This window comes from Rissa tridactyla, chromosome Z, assembly GCF_028500815.1.
Source record: "Rissa tridactyla isolate bRisTri1 chromosome Z, bRisTri1.patW.cur.20221130, whole genome shotgun sequence".
Lineage (NCBI taxonomy): Eukaryota > Metazoa > Chordata > Aves > Charadriiformes > Laridae > Rissa > Rissa tridactyla.
In genome coordinates this window covers 71,747,503-71,762,141 of record NC_071497.1, presented here as the reverse complement: position 1 = coordinate 71,762,141, position 14,639 = coordinate 71,747,503, and the positions used below count along the sequence as shown (strand labels likewise).

Sequence of the window (14,639 nt, the reverse complement as noted above, 5' to 3'; positions counted from 1 at the left end):
TTGGGAATTTAGGCTGTATCAGTGTGCACCATAGGTATCACAAGGATGGAGGGTTATATCATTATCATTACAGCTATTTTAGAATGGCGTATTGTGTTTGCATGGCAAAGTTTTGGTAGCAGGCGGTGGGTTGGGTGAGCGGAGGCTACAGGGGTGGCTTCTGTGAGAAGCTGCTAGAAGCTCCCCCTAAGTCCAATAGAGACAATGCCAGCCAGCTCCAAGGCGGACCCGCCGCTGGCCAAGGCTGAGCTCATCAGTGATGGTGGTGGTAGCATCTCTGTGATAACGTATTTAAGAATGGGTGGGAGGCATGGTAAAACTGCCGCACATCAGTAGCCAGAGAAAGTTTTGAGAACGTGTGAGAGCAACAACTCTGCAGGCACCAAGGTCAGTGAAGAAGGAAGGGGAGGAGGTGTTTCAAGCATTGGAGCAGAGATTCCCCTGCAGCCTGATGGTGAGACAGGCTGTGCCCCTGCAGCCCATGGAGGTCCATGGTAGAGCAGATATCCACCTGCAGCCTGTGGAAGACCCCATGCAGGAGAAGGTGGATGCATGAAGGAGGCCCCCATAGAGAGCCCACCCTGGAGCTGGCTCAAGGCAGGAACTGTGACTCCGTGGAGAGATGAGCTGGTGCTGGAGCGGGTTTGCTGGCAGGACTTGTGACCCTATGGGGGAGCCACGCTGGAGCAGTCTGTTCCTGAAGGACTGCATGCCATGGGAGGGACCCATGCTGGAGCAGTTCATGAACTGCAGCCCATGGGAAAGACTCAGGTTGGTGAAGTTTGTGGAGGAATGTCTCCTGTGGGAGGGACGCCACACTGGAGGAGGGGAGGAGTGTGAGGAGTCCTCCCATGAGGAGGAAGCAGCAGCAGGAACAACATGTAATGAACTGACCATACCCCCATTCCCTGTCCCCCTGGGCTGCCTGGGGGGAGGTAGGGAAATCGAGAGTAAAGTTAAACCGAGGAAGAAGGGAGGGGTCGGGGGAAGGTGTTTTACCATTTGGTTTTATTTTTCATTACCCTACTCTGATTTTATTGTCAGTAAATTAAACTAATTTTCCCGAGTCAAGTCTGCTTTTGCCTGGGATGGTAATTGCTAAGTGATCTCCCTGTTCTTATGTCAACCCACGAGCCTTTCATTATATTTTCTCTCCCCTGTCCAGTTGAGGAGAGGAAGGGACAGAGTGGCTTTGGCAGGCACCTGGCGTCCAGCCAGGGTCAACCCACCAACCCACCGCAAAATGTTTTCTGGGCTTTCTCTATAAACATCCTGAGTCAGTGAGAGTGTCAAGTGACAGTTTGTATCCACCAAGTAAGAATCTCCGTACTACAAGTGCGTGTTTGATTTGTCAGTAAATGGAAATTACAAGAAGAAATACAGTTCCTGCTGCGATTTCAGGCTATTGAAATTCTCACGTTGTAGAGTGAATCCAGATTTCAGCATTTCCGAATACCTTCTAAGGGAAAATGTGGCTCCTGCCACACATGGGCACTGGTTTTCATTATGCAGTAGTAAAAATGTGTGCTAACAATGCATTTATTAGCACTCACTGCTCTGAATCAGTCCTCCTTACCTACATGAAACATTCATTGCCCGTATGACTTTCACAACTTCAATGCTTCTGTTATTTTTTTTTAATTAATTTGATTCTTTTATCATGCACAGGTGTCGGGATTTATAGCAAGAAATTTCAGTTCTACAGAGATGAACTGAAGGTAGGCAGCAGTGCCTCTGTCTTGGCATTCGTGAACTGTATTGATTTACACCTGCCATTCATCCTATTTCTTTAGTTCTGTATGTTCAATATACTTCTTCCTTCACGTTCTTGTGCAAGTGCATCAGTAAAATCAATGCTTACAGCCAAGTACTTGGAAGCAATCCTATTTTATAGCAGTCCTGTACACTCACAGGGTCATGACAAAATGTTATGGAAAAGAAACAGATATCCCAGGCCCAACTCTACAGAGTGCTACGGACTTCCAGGAGACCAACAAGCACTTTTCTCTTCTGTTGACTGCAGTGCATTGTAGGACTTTTGGTTGCATACAGGCTCAACTTTCAACTACTGGGATTTTACAGCATAGGTAAAGGGAAGTTTGGGTTTTTTTGATTATTCCTATTTTCAAGTACAGTATTCTGTAGGAAGATGTTTTAACAAAGGAAATTCTAGGAAAATAAAACTTCAATATATTGTTTCGGGCATCTTGTCATATTTTCTGTTAGAGCGTATTGTAAATAATAAGTTTATAACAGAAACTAAATTGCAGTATTTTGACTGACATACACATACTTTTACTAAAAACATAATTTTCCACTACTTTTCAAATATCATGATTGCATTTTGAAATGCAAGCTGATTTCTTTTTCATGTGGAATTTGCGAGAGGGTGGAAGTTCCCCTTGCTGTACAACCCCACTTGAGATTTGTAAAAGTGAAGAAATACAGCCCCATTTTCTGCCCTGTGAATTTTCAGGTTTTTTTGGCTTTATTCTGAGAAAAGCAAGAGTAGTGTGGTACTAAGTGAGGCTTTTAATGCCTTATGCGTCTTTGCCTGTAAGCGAAAGGGACATGCAGAATCCGATGGGCAGCTGACCGTCTAATAATGTCAGGACGTGGAGTGTCAGTTCACAGGGTGGTTGATGCAGGAATGGCGCTGAAGCCGTTCTCCTGGAGAAACTGGCTGCTCGTGGCTTGGACAGATCTACTCTTTGCTGGGTAAAAAACTGGCTGGATAGGCAGGCACAAATACTTGTGGTGAATGGAGTTAAATCCAGCCTGCAGCCAGTCACAAGCGGTGTTCCCCAGGGCTCAGTATTGGGGATGGTTCTGTTTAATCTCTTTGTCAAATGATCTGGACGAGGGGATCAAGTGCACCCTCAGCAAGTTTGTAGATGACACCAAGTTGGGCAGGAGCGTTGATCTGCTTGAAGGTAGAAGGCATAGTCCTCAGTTTGCTGGCACGGTGGAGGTAACAATGCTAAGAAAGCAATGCTCTGGAAAGCACTAGAACTTTGATCTCTACGTTAGTCAAGAAATATGACTTTTTTTCCATGAACAAATTGCAGATTCCTGCCAACTTGCCCACACCCTGTATTGAGGACTGCTGCCGTAACATGTTCATTAACCTGTTTACTTGGTTAAATACCCCCCAAAATTATTTAAGTTGGCATTTACCTCACTTATCTACATGTTTTTATGGACGCAGCCTATGCCAATTGCCCCATGAGCTGGGGGAGTTTGTAAGAGGGGAGCAAGACAAATAGCATCACTTAATCGAGTTACTTGGTATTTTGAGTAAAAAACCTTCCATATTTGTCATCTTAGGCCAAGACCTCAAAGGTTCTCATTTAGGGCTCTGAATCAAATTTTAATAAAGCAGGGATGCTTAAGAATCTAGTGTAGTAGTTACAGCTGCGTATATAGGAAAGTAACTTAACTCTTATGAGAGGTCTTCAAATCATTGTCATCAATAGATGAAACTTCATGGTAAATTCATCAGGAAAAGTGACTAACACCCCTCTTCCCCCAACATTCTCCTTCTAGAGCATCTAATGACACATTAGGACCACTTCTCCCATCTCCAGGGGTCACAATAATCCAGTGGGTGTTATTTGCTTGTGTCACTGGGGAGAAGTAACTGGCCTGGTCTCCAAGCTACCCTCACAATACGGCAACAGAGGTGGTGATCTAAACTCATAGGTAAAGTGAAATTAGCACCACTTTATGTGAGCACGCTGTATGGTAGAAACAGCTTGTCCTGCTGTGGAGTCAACAGTCTCACACTAACGAGGTGTAGCTCATTCATGCTACTGGATTTGCCAGTTCACACACACAACCAATGCAAAAAACAGGTACTGTTACTTAAATGCCTTCACAGGAGATAGAACAGTACTAGAAATCTAAATTCCATTTGAGGTAATTTAGGTTAGTTGCCCGATAGTTACGGCTCGCTACGCACTGAACAGCTGTGTTAGGTCTTGTCAACCTTTTGATATAAACCAACACAGATGAAACACTGCTTCATGACAATAAGCAGAATTCCTGTTTACAAGTTCGAGACTGAAAAAAAGCTTTGACCCTCAAGTCCAGCTGACAAGGATCCTTTTTTCAACTCTGGCATGCCATTGCACTTTTAGAGATATATATGCCAAAGCTGATCCATCTTCCACCACCGCAGTCATCTGAACACCTCTCTTCCTTTGAAAAACCTTCATCTGATACACTTTTGTCCAAAAGCAAGACTTGCTACACTGAGCAATATGAAATGTAACAATTTCTGATGTAATTTAGACTGATTAGTAGTAGACTAATTTCTGATGTAATTTAGACATCTAACTGTGCCATATGTATCAGTCTGAAGGATGCAAAAATCAAACATATTAGAGACTGTGTACGGCAACAGTTGCCCAGACTCCTTGGGCAGCTTCTGTCCCACCTACAGCAGATCTCCAAACCTTTTGTCTCTGGCAGTATAAGTGCTCCGGACCTGGGAGTTTCTTTTCGCCCAAGAAGCCATGACCCACTGAACAAGCAATACTTCTGCAGGCCTTTCAGAGCCACAGAGCAGTGAAAAATGGCTAAGGCTGGAAATCCCTCTTTAACTATTGCCTCCCAGAACAGCACGTAGAGACATTATGAAAGTTACTGTCTTTGAGATAAATTCTGACTCTCCATGCTAGGGCACAATGAAACCCAGAGGCAAGTAGGGCAAGTCCACAGTGCCAATATTCCATTGCTCTTCCAGGTGAGTTCTTTTGAATAACACACACAAGCCTCTTTTCAAGTTCAGCACAGAGATAATGGTCCTTTTCAAGGCAGAGGTGCTATCAAATGAAAAGTCAAATAAAGTTTTTAATGAATCGCTTCAATGCACACCATCAAGAAACTGTGTGTGTAGATTTTCAGGAATCCTGCATTTCACTAAGTAAAACATGTATAAAAGGTGACAGATTTTCTGCATAAGACCATTTATTTTAACAAACAGATTAGTCTTTATGATGAACTGGAGGCTGCAACAGCTGCTCTCTTGGGCTTCGGTGTAGTTCCCTCACGGAATCCATTCCTACAAGTAGAAATATGGTTACCACTTTTTGAAAGGATTCCTGCTCCAGGTTATTTTCTGACAAGTAATGTTTCAGATCAAGTGCACCAGCTTTTTTCAGCTTATCTCAGTAACGCACTGAGATCACTACATAGTTCATACGTTCAGACATTTTTAATAAGAAACATCTTACTAACAAGTGCCAGGAATAAGCAGCATGGTTTTCGCTCTCTTCTGCTGAAGTAAGTTTGCCTACTTCAAACAGAAGATTTCAGTAACAGAGTGAACACTGCAAGACTACATCAGATAGAGCACACCTGCTCAAGGCACGCCTTACTTTATGCTCCTACTAAGCAATTCAGCAAAAGATTTCATGTTTGAAGTGCAAGTCAATTTCTTACAGGAATCCTCTATGCCTCCAACCAGAAATTAAGACAGGCGTGACAACAGAAGTCACCCCACACTTGCTTTTGGATATGACATTTCTACTTCAGCAACACCTAGTGGAAAGCAGGCTACAGCAGCACGCTGCAATGCATCTTCTGGCTGCTGTTGGGAAAGACTGCGCTCACCAAAAGAGAGATGAACAGATCCCTCAACTACGCCCAGGCCTGGGACTTAAAAGACTCCTACTTTTCCCTATTAAATCCAAACTATATTTTTACAGTAAGACTCTTGAATTACTTGGTATTTTTCATCCAGCTTTCTTGAGTATTAGGCAAGAAGGTACAGAGCTTAATTTTAGAATATGAAGGTCATACAAAAGAAATTCTTAATGAGTTTAACAGTACAACATCACCACCATTACCTCGTAAGTACAACCCAAAGCTTCGTAATAAATTTTAGAAACCTGTAACTCACAACCTGATGTTATAGCTACTTACTGTTAACTGGGCTCCAAGCAAGAAAGTTACTACTGAAGTTATTCCAGTCTTAAACTTTTTTTTAACTGATTCACAAGTAGAGGCAATACTACACAAAACATGTATTTTTAAATGTGGGCATTTATTACAATAACCTCTGTGTTCTGTATTATCTACACATAATAGAAACATCAGAGCTTGTTATACACCCTACGTATAAACAGTGAATGAGTTTTTTTATCCTCAAAGGAATATGCAGCCAATTATATAAGGCATCATTTATTTCCATTATATAAACATACTACATTAAGTGTACTAAGTGTGTGTGCTAGGATGCATGAAAAGAAGGGTGGCCAGCAGGTCGAGGGAGGCGATTCTCCCCCTCTACTCCACTCTGGTGGGACCCCACCTGGAGTACTGTGTCCCGCTCTGGAGCCCCCAACATAACAGGACATGGACCTGTTGGAACGGGTCCAGGGTCCAGAGGAGGGCCACCAAGATGATTAGAGGGCTGGAGCACCTCCCCTATGAAGACGGGCTGAAAGAGTTGGGGTTGTTCAGCCTGGAGAAGAGAAGGCTCCAGGGAGCTGCTTATAGTGGCCTTTCAGTACCTAAAGGGGGCCTACAGGAGAGATGGAGAGGGACTCTTGATCAGGGAGTGTAGTGACAGGAGAGGTAACGTTTTCAGACTGAAAAGAGGGTAGACTTAGAGTAGGTATCAGTACAAAACTTTTACTGTGAGGGTGGTGAGGCACTGGAACAGACTGCCCAGAGAAGCTGTGGATGCCCCATTCCTGGAAGTGTTCAAGGCCAGGCTGGATGGGGCTTTGAACAACCTGGTCTAGTGGGAGGTTTTCCTGCCCAGGGCAGTGAATTTGAACTAGATGTTCTTTAAGGATCCTTACAACCCAAACCATTCTACGAAATAAATAAATACTAACTTTGAATGATGAATTTTATAATTAAGTGCTATCTATGCAGGATTTCACACCACACTAGTTTGTAATAAAATGTTATATCTGAATAGTTTGTAATAAAATGTTATACCTGAATCGACGGTAGACCTTTTTCAGGTGCCTCATGCGACCAGTACCAGTGGTGTTGCGTCTTTTAGCCTTTGCACTCCAGTTGTCTAAAACATACAAGTTATTATTACTCATCTGCACCAAATAATTAAGTTGCACATTACATTTGTACAGCACAGTTATTCAATCTGACAGAAGAAAAAGATAATTATAAATTAAATAAATTTCTACATAGTAATACTGCACATTAGCTGTTATCTAAAATATAGTTAAACCAACAATAATCTGAAAAAAGCTCCAAACACTGCAAGGCGACACAGTATTCCTCCTTGGTTGGAAAAAGGGTCATACTACTGAAGACAAAGAAACACAGGTTTCTAAATTTATGTCAGTTAGAAATTTGTTACTTACACTTTCTCTTACGCTTAGCAGGGTAACCACATTTCCCACAGGTAGATTTCTGCAGGTGGTATGCCTTGGACCCACATCGACGACACAAGGTGTGCGTCTTATTTCGCCGCTTACCAAATGACGATGTCCCCTTCGTCTGAAAAGCATTTCAAGACACGGCATGTCGAAATATCACTGGCACTTGGAAGTCACGTAACTAAAAGAACAAGCTCCTCTAAAAAGCATGCACAAATTCTTAAAGGACTTGCTGTCAGAGGCACACTGAAACACCGACTTTCGCCTACAGGTAGCCTCCTTTTCTAGAAATCATTTCCTTACGCCGTACTTCCTGGTCGCCGTTCCTTACGGAATACGCACACAGCCGCGCTGCGCTGGAATAAAGTGAAGCCAGCGCGCGGCTATTTCCAGCTCCCGCCTCCTGTCCCCCGCACCCATCACCGGCAACAGTGAGACACTCCTTCCTGAAAACGATTTCCTTCACGCAGACCAGCCGCGCACTCACCACAGGAGGCTCCGGCGACCGAAACCCCTCTTGCTACCCGATCCGCACGGTCGCCTCGGCCACGGTGGGAGCACCGGCCCGGCCCGCCGCAGGCTCTGAGGGGACTCCGGGGAAGACCCCGAAGAAGCCCGGGCGGCAGCACGGCCCCGCACCCCGCCGCGACGACGGCGAAATCCGCCGCGACCGCCCCGCCCGGGCCAAGAAGCCCCGCTCCCCGCCTCAGCCCGGCAGCGGCGCCCGCCGCCGCCAGACCCTCAAGGCCTCGGGCCCGCGGCGGCAGCCGCGCCGCGCCGTCCCGCCGCCGAGCCTGGCCGCAGCGGAGCGCAGCACCGCCCCGTGCCCCAAGCGAGGCCCGCGACCCGGCAGGGCCCGGCATGGTGGCGGATGGCGGCGGATTCCCCGCGCCCGCAACCCGGCCCTCACCATCTTCCCCAGTCGCCAGCACCAAAGAGGCCGGGCCCCGCCCCGCTTCCGCTATGCCCCGGCGAGCACTTCCGGCGGCGCAGCGGACGCTTCCGGCCCCGCCCCGCGAGGCTGAGGCCTGGCCGTGGCCGGTAGTCCCGCCGTCAAGTGGCCGCTTCTAGCCGGGCCCTGCCGGCTGGGACAGACCGGACCCCTCCGGTGAGACCCTCGACGGCCCAGGCCCTGCCCGAAATCCGGGTTGTCGGCGGCGGCACCGGCCCGGCAGCGGTGTGTGTGGTGGCGCGGTGTGCCCTGGGCCGGGTGCGGCTGCCTGCGCCGGGCAGCAGCGACTGGGGGGCGTCTGTGGGTAAATATGCTTCTGCCTGGTAAAGGCAGCGTTGTTACGCCGAAGCTGCCACGCTGGCACGCTGTTTCCAACTCCCGTGCTGCTCCTCTGCAGTAGGGCCTGTGCTACTCTCCAGAGGTGCCCGCAGCTCTGCCTCAGGCTGCGGGGTCAATTCCTGGCCCTACTCACACCTTCACTGGACACGATTTTAGCAACTGAAATTCAGGGGCTGGGGAGTCTTGGCTGTAATGTGTGCTTTCAAAGTGAGCGGCCTTAAAAAACGGGCAGCCCCTCCTGTGTTTTTTGCTTGTCTGGTGTCCCTTGCCATGTGGCAGTCGGCCTGCAGTCACAAGTATGGCAATGGACATTGTTAACACAAAATGTGTTTTTATTCAGATGCGCCATCCCACCTGCCAGCCTACCATACATCTTCTGTAGACTGGCAATCTATACCCAATTTTATCACAGAAGAGATAATTTAGGGGAAATAACTTGTACAGAGACAGACTGAAGAAACTTATGTTTATCTTTTCACCACTTCAACACCTTGTCATCTCAAACAAAGTCAGAAATTGATGATAAAGCGAGTTTATTTACCCCTGACTGTAGAATTATATAACCTTGTCTAACAGCTCTAGATAAAAGTATGTTTTCCTCTGGCAGGTTAGATATCACTCCTTCTGGTTTACTGACTGAAAATACAGTTACTCCAAAATACCGCCGTCTGGGCCTGTCACAAGCCAGCAAACTGTGAGGACCCCCCCCATGATGCACGTGTGGACAGTTAAACCCCTGTAACTTGTCCAGAAAGGGGCTGCTTGTCCAGAAAAAGGCATCATCCTTTGGCACAATCCCCAAAGCAGTGAAGATGTGTCCAACTGCTGCATTTTCACTCCTGGGCAAACCAGCCTTGTTTGGTTGTCTCACTGTTAATTTTTTCTTACTTCTTTCATGAGCATGGCCTCTCACTTAATTCCTTTGGTGCTAATTTATGTGCTGGGAGGCTTTTGACTGCTGCCAAGGTTGCGGGATGGGGCAAAAAGCCCTTTTGACTTTAGCTGCATTGTTTCCAGATGCAAAGGTGTGGCCCAGGCTGTTCACTCAGCTCTTTCATTTTGACTGGTGTGGGAAAGAAATGGAAGATCAGCGAGGAGGATTGTAAATAACGCTCAAGTAACTCGCACTGGGGGTACTGGGAAACACATATATCACACTAATTGTTGTTCAGGCTTGGGTGCTTGCAAGTAAAACACTTGCACTTAGATAACGTAAGTCTGCGATGGACTCTGGGACACCTTATCTAGCTGCTTGAGAATCTGGCCTGTTGCTGAAGAAGATTAAAGCACAGTGGGAAAACTATGCCTGGTTGAACCCTTTAAGTACCAGTGAGAACAAGGAGTCCATCCATGGTCCTGCTGCAGTTAAAGGAGAGACATAAATCGTTCCAAAGGGTAAATGATCCCATCTTAAATTAGGTGGCTAAAGTAGGCTGAAAAAATCATCCTTGAGAGGAATCCCCTTTCCTTCCACTAATTCTAACAGGACCTTCGACAGCCCCCTTAGGCTAGGCACATAGATGGCTGAAGTTAGGTAAAATAAATTTTGCCCTGACTGACTTTATGAAAATATTTTTGTAGCAATTCTGTCTTCCTTGCCAAAAATCAAAAGAGAAAACTCAATGTCCTATGGATGAAATGCCATACAGAAAAAAAAATCCCAATTAATTCGAACAGTATGAATACATCCTTCAGGCTGGAATGGAGTCACATTTCTCCCAGAAACCTTGCTGTCTGTCTTGTAACTAGTGCCTTCTTTCCTCTTTCTTTCTCATTAGAGCTCAGAAATCTGGAAGATGCTGTGAAGACATTGGACAGATGCCATGGCAACAGCCTCCAAAGGAAGTATGTTGGTTTGGCTGCCTGCAAGGATATGCTGCCAGAGGAATTATTCTTGTCCTTTGCTGGATAAAAATAATCTTGTTCATTTACATGTCTTCAAACCTGTTAGGAAAGAAAGGTTTTTGGTAGCATCAAGCGGTTATCTTTAGTATTCAGGAACATTGGCTACTTCTAGGGTAGAGAATTGGCAGAGCTGTGGCTGACCCACTACCATCCCAGAAGCTCTTAGTCCCTGTGCAAATTGCAGATGAGGACAGAGTACACCAGCCATAGTGAACTCCAGCCTGCTCCAAACCCACAGACTGATGGGCTGGCAGCTGCTGAATGGCAGCAGCCTAAATTCAGCACTGGCTAATTCACTCTTCTTCTTTGATGCATAGGAAGTAGTCCAAAACTTAGAAGGTAATGTGCCTGGATTTCAAGGCTGTCTCTTTGCTGTAGGGAACAGCAGTCTGTCACTGCAGCCGGTGTCCCATTGCAGCTTCCGCACAGCACTTTTGGTCCAGCCTGGTCCAGTGATGGGAGAAACTCTGTCATGCCAGCAAACATCTAGATCTGTGGAGGCGGGTGCCTTTCTGTATCCCCTAGCACCATGTTCTCGGGCCTGTCTGGTATAGTTGAGGTTGAAAACCTGAAGTAAAATGCAACACTGGGTATGGTCATCCATTTTTTCTTCCATCCGTCGGGGGTGTAAGCCCCTCTTCCTCAAGCTGATCCCACGCAAGGCCCATACGGCCTCCTTGCTGTGCCCTGGCATTTTGCTGGGGAAGAGGAGCATCCAGGCCCTTCCACAGCTCAATCAGGGAAGCCTTACAGATAAGTCCAGCTCAGGGACAGGGAAAACAAAACCAGGGCTGTCTGGGAAGTAGACAGGAAGGTGGGTATGAGCACCAAATAACTTCAGTGGCATTTGTTTTGCGCAGGTTTGGTGTCATGTTACTATGTTATACTGTCACCAGAGTGCAGTACAGCCAAACAGTCCCTGATATGACCATGATAGGATTTGCTCAAAAAGGTAAGAGTAGTTGTACTGCTTCTACAGAACTTGAACACTGCTGGAACGACTTGTGTGTGGCAAATGCAAGACTGATAGCCAAGCGATTCTGCCTAGTGTTATCACTTATTTGTGCACATGTGTAGCACCCTTTGCACAAGTGGGGTGACTTCAAGGGACAGGAATAGTGAAGATTCAAGCTTTATATATACTAGAAGGTAGCTGGTGCTTGGAACCAATTATCTCCAAAGGTGCAGACAAGATGAAGTCTTTCTTTCTAAATGTGATCTCTTAGATCAAAGAAATGCCTTTCAGTATCCTCTTGGATATTGATCACTTTGACCTAGCTAACAATGTCTCAGGAAGGCTGCAGGAGAATTGAGGAATTAAAAGGCAATGTTTTCATGAGGGTTGGTTTGGATGCCTTTGTTTCTGGATATCAGCTTGATTTGCAGAGGTAGACAGCTCGGTTGGAATTAGCGGGGAAGAAACTACACTGAATATCTCTACCAAGCAGCCCCAAGAAACATAACTTTATTGTATGGGATCCAGATTCTTCAGTTTGAAAACTTTCATGTGTGAATTTGAACCATAAACATTGGTCACCACAAGATGACAGTATAGTTCAACTAAAATTTTTCTTATATACAACTTGGTAAAAACTCTCTAAAGACTAACAGTAAATTAGGTTAATAAATTGAAAACAATATTTTCTCTATAGTTCTTAAATCTCTATGACAATAACAGAAAATATGGGCAAACAGCAATGCTTATGAAAAAGGCTGTTGCATCCTGCTAAGGAACTAATGATTATAATAAAGAAGGCTTTCTATTCATTGAAAATGAAAATGTGTAGAAGAAAATTAAAAAGCTGTCACTAAGTTACAAAATTTCTTGTTAAAATATAGTGGAAATGATCAAAAAATTATAAAAACTCTTTGTATAACACAGCTTATCCAATGTGTATAAAATACATCTGATACTGTTTCTTCATATAGCCAGTCCTGAGTGGGACGGGAAGAGCCCCTTTATCACAACTACTTACTCTTTCCATGCATTCAGACTCTTCCATAAAAAATAGCACAAAATATGACCTCACATGTAGCACACTGAAATCAGTGCCAGAGTTTAATAATAAAAATCAATTCTTCAGACTCACTCTAAAGAAAGTCTCCAGGTGTTTTTCTCAATACTGAATCAGAATTTTTCATAGTCAGTCATCCTTTCTATTTATGATGGCATGATTAGGTTCTGTACAGCAGGGGTAGCTACAGACCTGGGACACACCTGTTACACAATGCAACAGCATAATTCAGAATTTTCACATTTCCTTATTTTTTTTTAAATGCTTATACTTAGATACATTACAGGGTTGTAGTGCATTGTTGCACCAAAGCAGTAACCATCAGAGGGGATTTCACTGCCTGGCCTCAAGGTTGCAGAGGTGGTTGTGTGGCAATATGGGCTGAACACCAGAAGGGGTGCACAGGAGAAAGCCACAAGTTCCTTTAAAGGGTGATGGCCATTTTCTTCTCTTCTCAGTTGTATAACAACTAAATATTCTTGTCTTTCTGATATTATTTAGTTAAAAAACAGCCTATATTGATCTTGTTTTGTTTGATATTGCAGTCTTAAACCTTTGTTGCATTATCGATGCACAAACGTATACACACACAAGCCTAGAAAATTTCCACTGGAGATGCACAAAAAGCATTTGAGCCACCACAGTCTGGAATTGTAGTTTGCATCACATTCCAGGTGGAAAGGTACAGCTTCTGACCATGTTCCCTTTACATTGCATCAGAAAATATTTTTGTTAGTCATTAGAAATATTTTTGTACCAGTCCACTGCAAAGCACTGGACTTAATTTTTCTTCAGATGGTTCTGGAGTTTTTGAGAAGACAGTGGGCAAATATTTCTCTGAAATGGCTTAGATGTAACAGCAGGCTGGATGATCTTCTGAGATTCCTCCCAGCCATATTTCCGTGATGCTGTGACTGTATAAGAGGCCTCCAAGTATTAAGACATGAGTGTACTTCTCATCTCCCTGGCTGTCATGTTCTCAGACGAACACATTTGACCAATTTTATGCTTGGGTAAAAAGGTCAGACCTTCACGAATTCTGCGTTCAAATGTTATCTGCTTTTTCCATTATAGTAGTTGGCTAAATAAATGGTATGGTCTATATGTTGCAAACTCACCTTGGGCTGACAGGCCTGCATTTTAAAAATCTGTCCATCCCCAGGATAATGTAAGACTCTGACTTGCATTTTCGGTATTATTCTGAAACACATTAAACCCAAAAGATTGTTACTCAACAAAACATAAGTGGATGTCAGCCAGTCATGTGTGCATATATGTATATATATAAAGTCATAAAATCATAGAATCACAGAATGGCCATCTAGTTCCAATCCCCTTTCCAGGGATGGAGCATTCACAACTCTGGGCAACCTGTTCCAGTGTCTCACCACCCTCGCAGTAAAGAATTTCTTCCTAATGTCTAATCTAAGTCTACCCTCTTTCAGTTCAAAACCTTTACCCCTTGTCCTGTCACTACACTCCCTGATAAAGTCCCTCCCCATCTCTCCTGTAGGCCCCCGTTAGGTACTGGAAGGCAGCTATAAGCAGCTCCCTGGAGCCTTCTCTTCTCCAGGTTGAACAGCCCCAACTCTTTCAGCTTGTCTTCATAGGGGAGGTGCTCCAGCCCTCTAATCATCTTGGTGGCCCTCCTCTGGACCCACTCCAACAGGTCCACGCCCTTCTTTCTTATGTTGGGGGCTCCAGAGCTGGACGCAGTACTCCAAGTGGGGTCTCACCAGAGTGGAGTAGAGGGGCAGAATCACCTCCCTAGACCTGGTGGCCACACTTCTTTTGATGCAGCCCAGGATGTGGTTGGCTTTCTGGGCTGCAAGTGCACATTGCCTGCTCATGTTGAGCTTCTCATCCATCAACACCCCCAAGTCCTTCTCAGGGCTGTTCTCAGTCCATTTTCTGCCCAACCTGTATTTGTGCTTGTTTTGCTCCAACCCACGTGCAGGACCTTGCACTTGGCCTTGTTCAACTTCATGAGGTTTGCACGTGCCCACCTCTCAGGCCTGTCCAGGTCCCTCTGGGTGGCAGCCCTTCCCTCCAGCATGTTGACCACAACAC

The 14,639-nt window shown here is 45.2% G+C and overlaps 1 protein-coding gene, 1 long non-coding RNA gene and 1 other non-coding gene across 5 annotated transcripts; 1 reads left to right on the top strand and 2 right to left on the bottom strand.

The window, feature by feature from the left end:
• Positions 1–4,953: 4,953 nt before the first annotated feature.
• Positions 4,954–8,385, bottom strand: RPL37 (ribosomal protein L37). Of its 2 annotated transcripts, XM_054185872.1 has the most exons (4): positions 8,269–8,385; positions 7,344–7,479; positions 6,955–7,039; positions 4,954–5,065 (listed from the first exon to the last, which is right to left on the bottom strand). In XM_054185872.1, exons 1-4 carry the CDS (start codon positions 8,269–8,271, stop codon positions 4,996–4,998), a joined length of 294 nt encoding a protein of 97 aa, XP_054041847.1. In that variant the 5' UTR covers positions 8,272–8,385; the 3' UTR covers positions 4,954–4,995. The 2 variants fall into 2 exon arrangements, with proteins under 2 accessions (XP_054041847.1, XP_054041846.1); XM_054185871.1 differs by lacking the exons at positions 4,954–5,065; positions 6,955–7,039; positions 8,269–8,385 and adding an exon at positions 7,846–8,252.
• On the bottom strand, positions 5,164–5,246 carry LOC128903140 (small nucleolar RNA SNORD72). The gene has a single exon (XR_008464031.1). It is a non-coding gene; the product is annotated as a small nucleolar RNA SNORD72 (small nucleolar RNA).
• Positions 8,386–8,480: 95 nt separating the features above from the next.
• On the top strand, positions 8,481–12,837 carry LOC128902594 (uncharacterized). Of its 2 annotated transcripts, none has more exons than XR_008463838.1 (3): positions 8,481–8,614; positions 10,428–10,494; positions 11,415–12,837. It is a non-coding gene; the product is annotated as an uncharacterized LOC128902594 (long non-coding RNA). The 2 variants fall into 2 exon arrangements; XR_008463837.1 differs by lacking the exon at positions 11,415–12,837 and adding an exon at positions 10,933–11,049.
• Positions 12,838–14,639: the final 1,802 nt, after the last annotated feature.

Bases quoted from the DNA above. Each gene is read 5' to 3' on its own strand.
- RPL37 (XM_054185871.1), bottom strand. From the start codon at position 8,221: ATGCCGGGCCCTGCCGGGTCGCGGGCCTCGCTTGGGGCACGGGGCGGT. The intron at 7,480-7,845 runs GTGAGTGCGCGG...AATGCTTTTCAG, and splicing joins GGTCGCCGGAGCCTCCTGTG to ACGAAGGGGACATCGTCATT.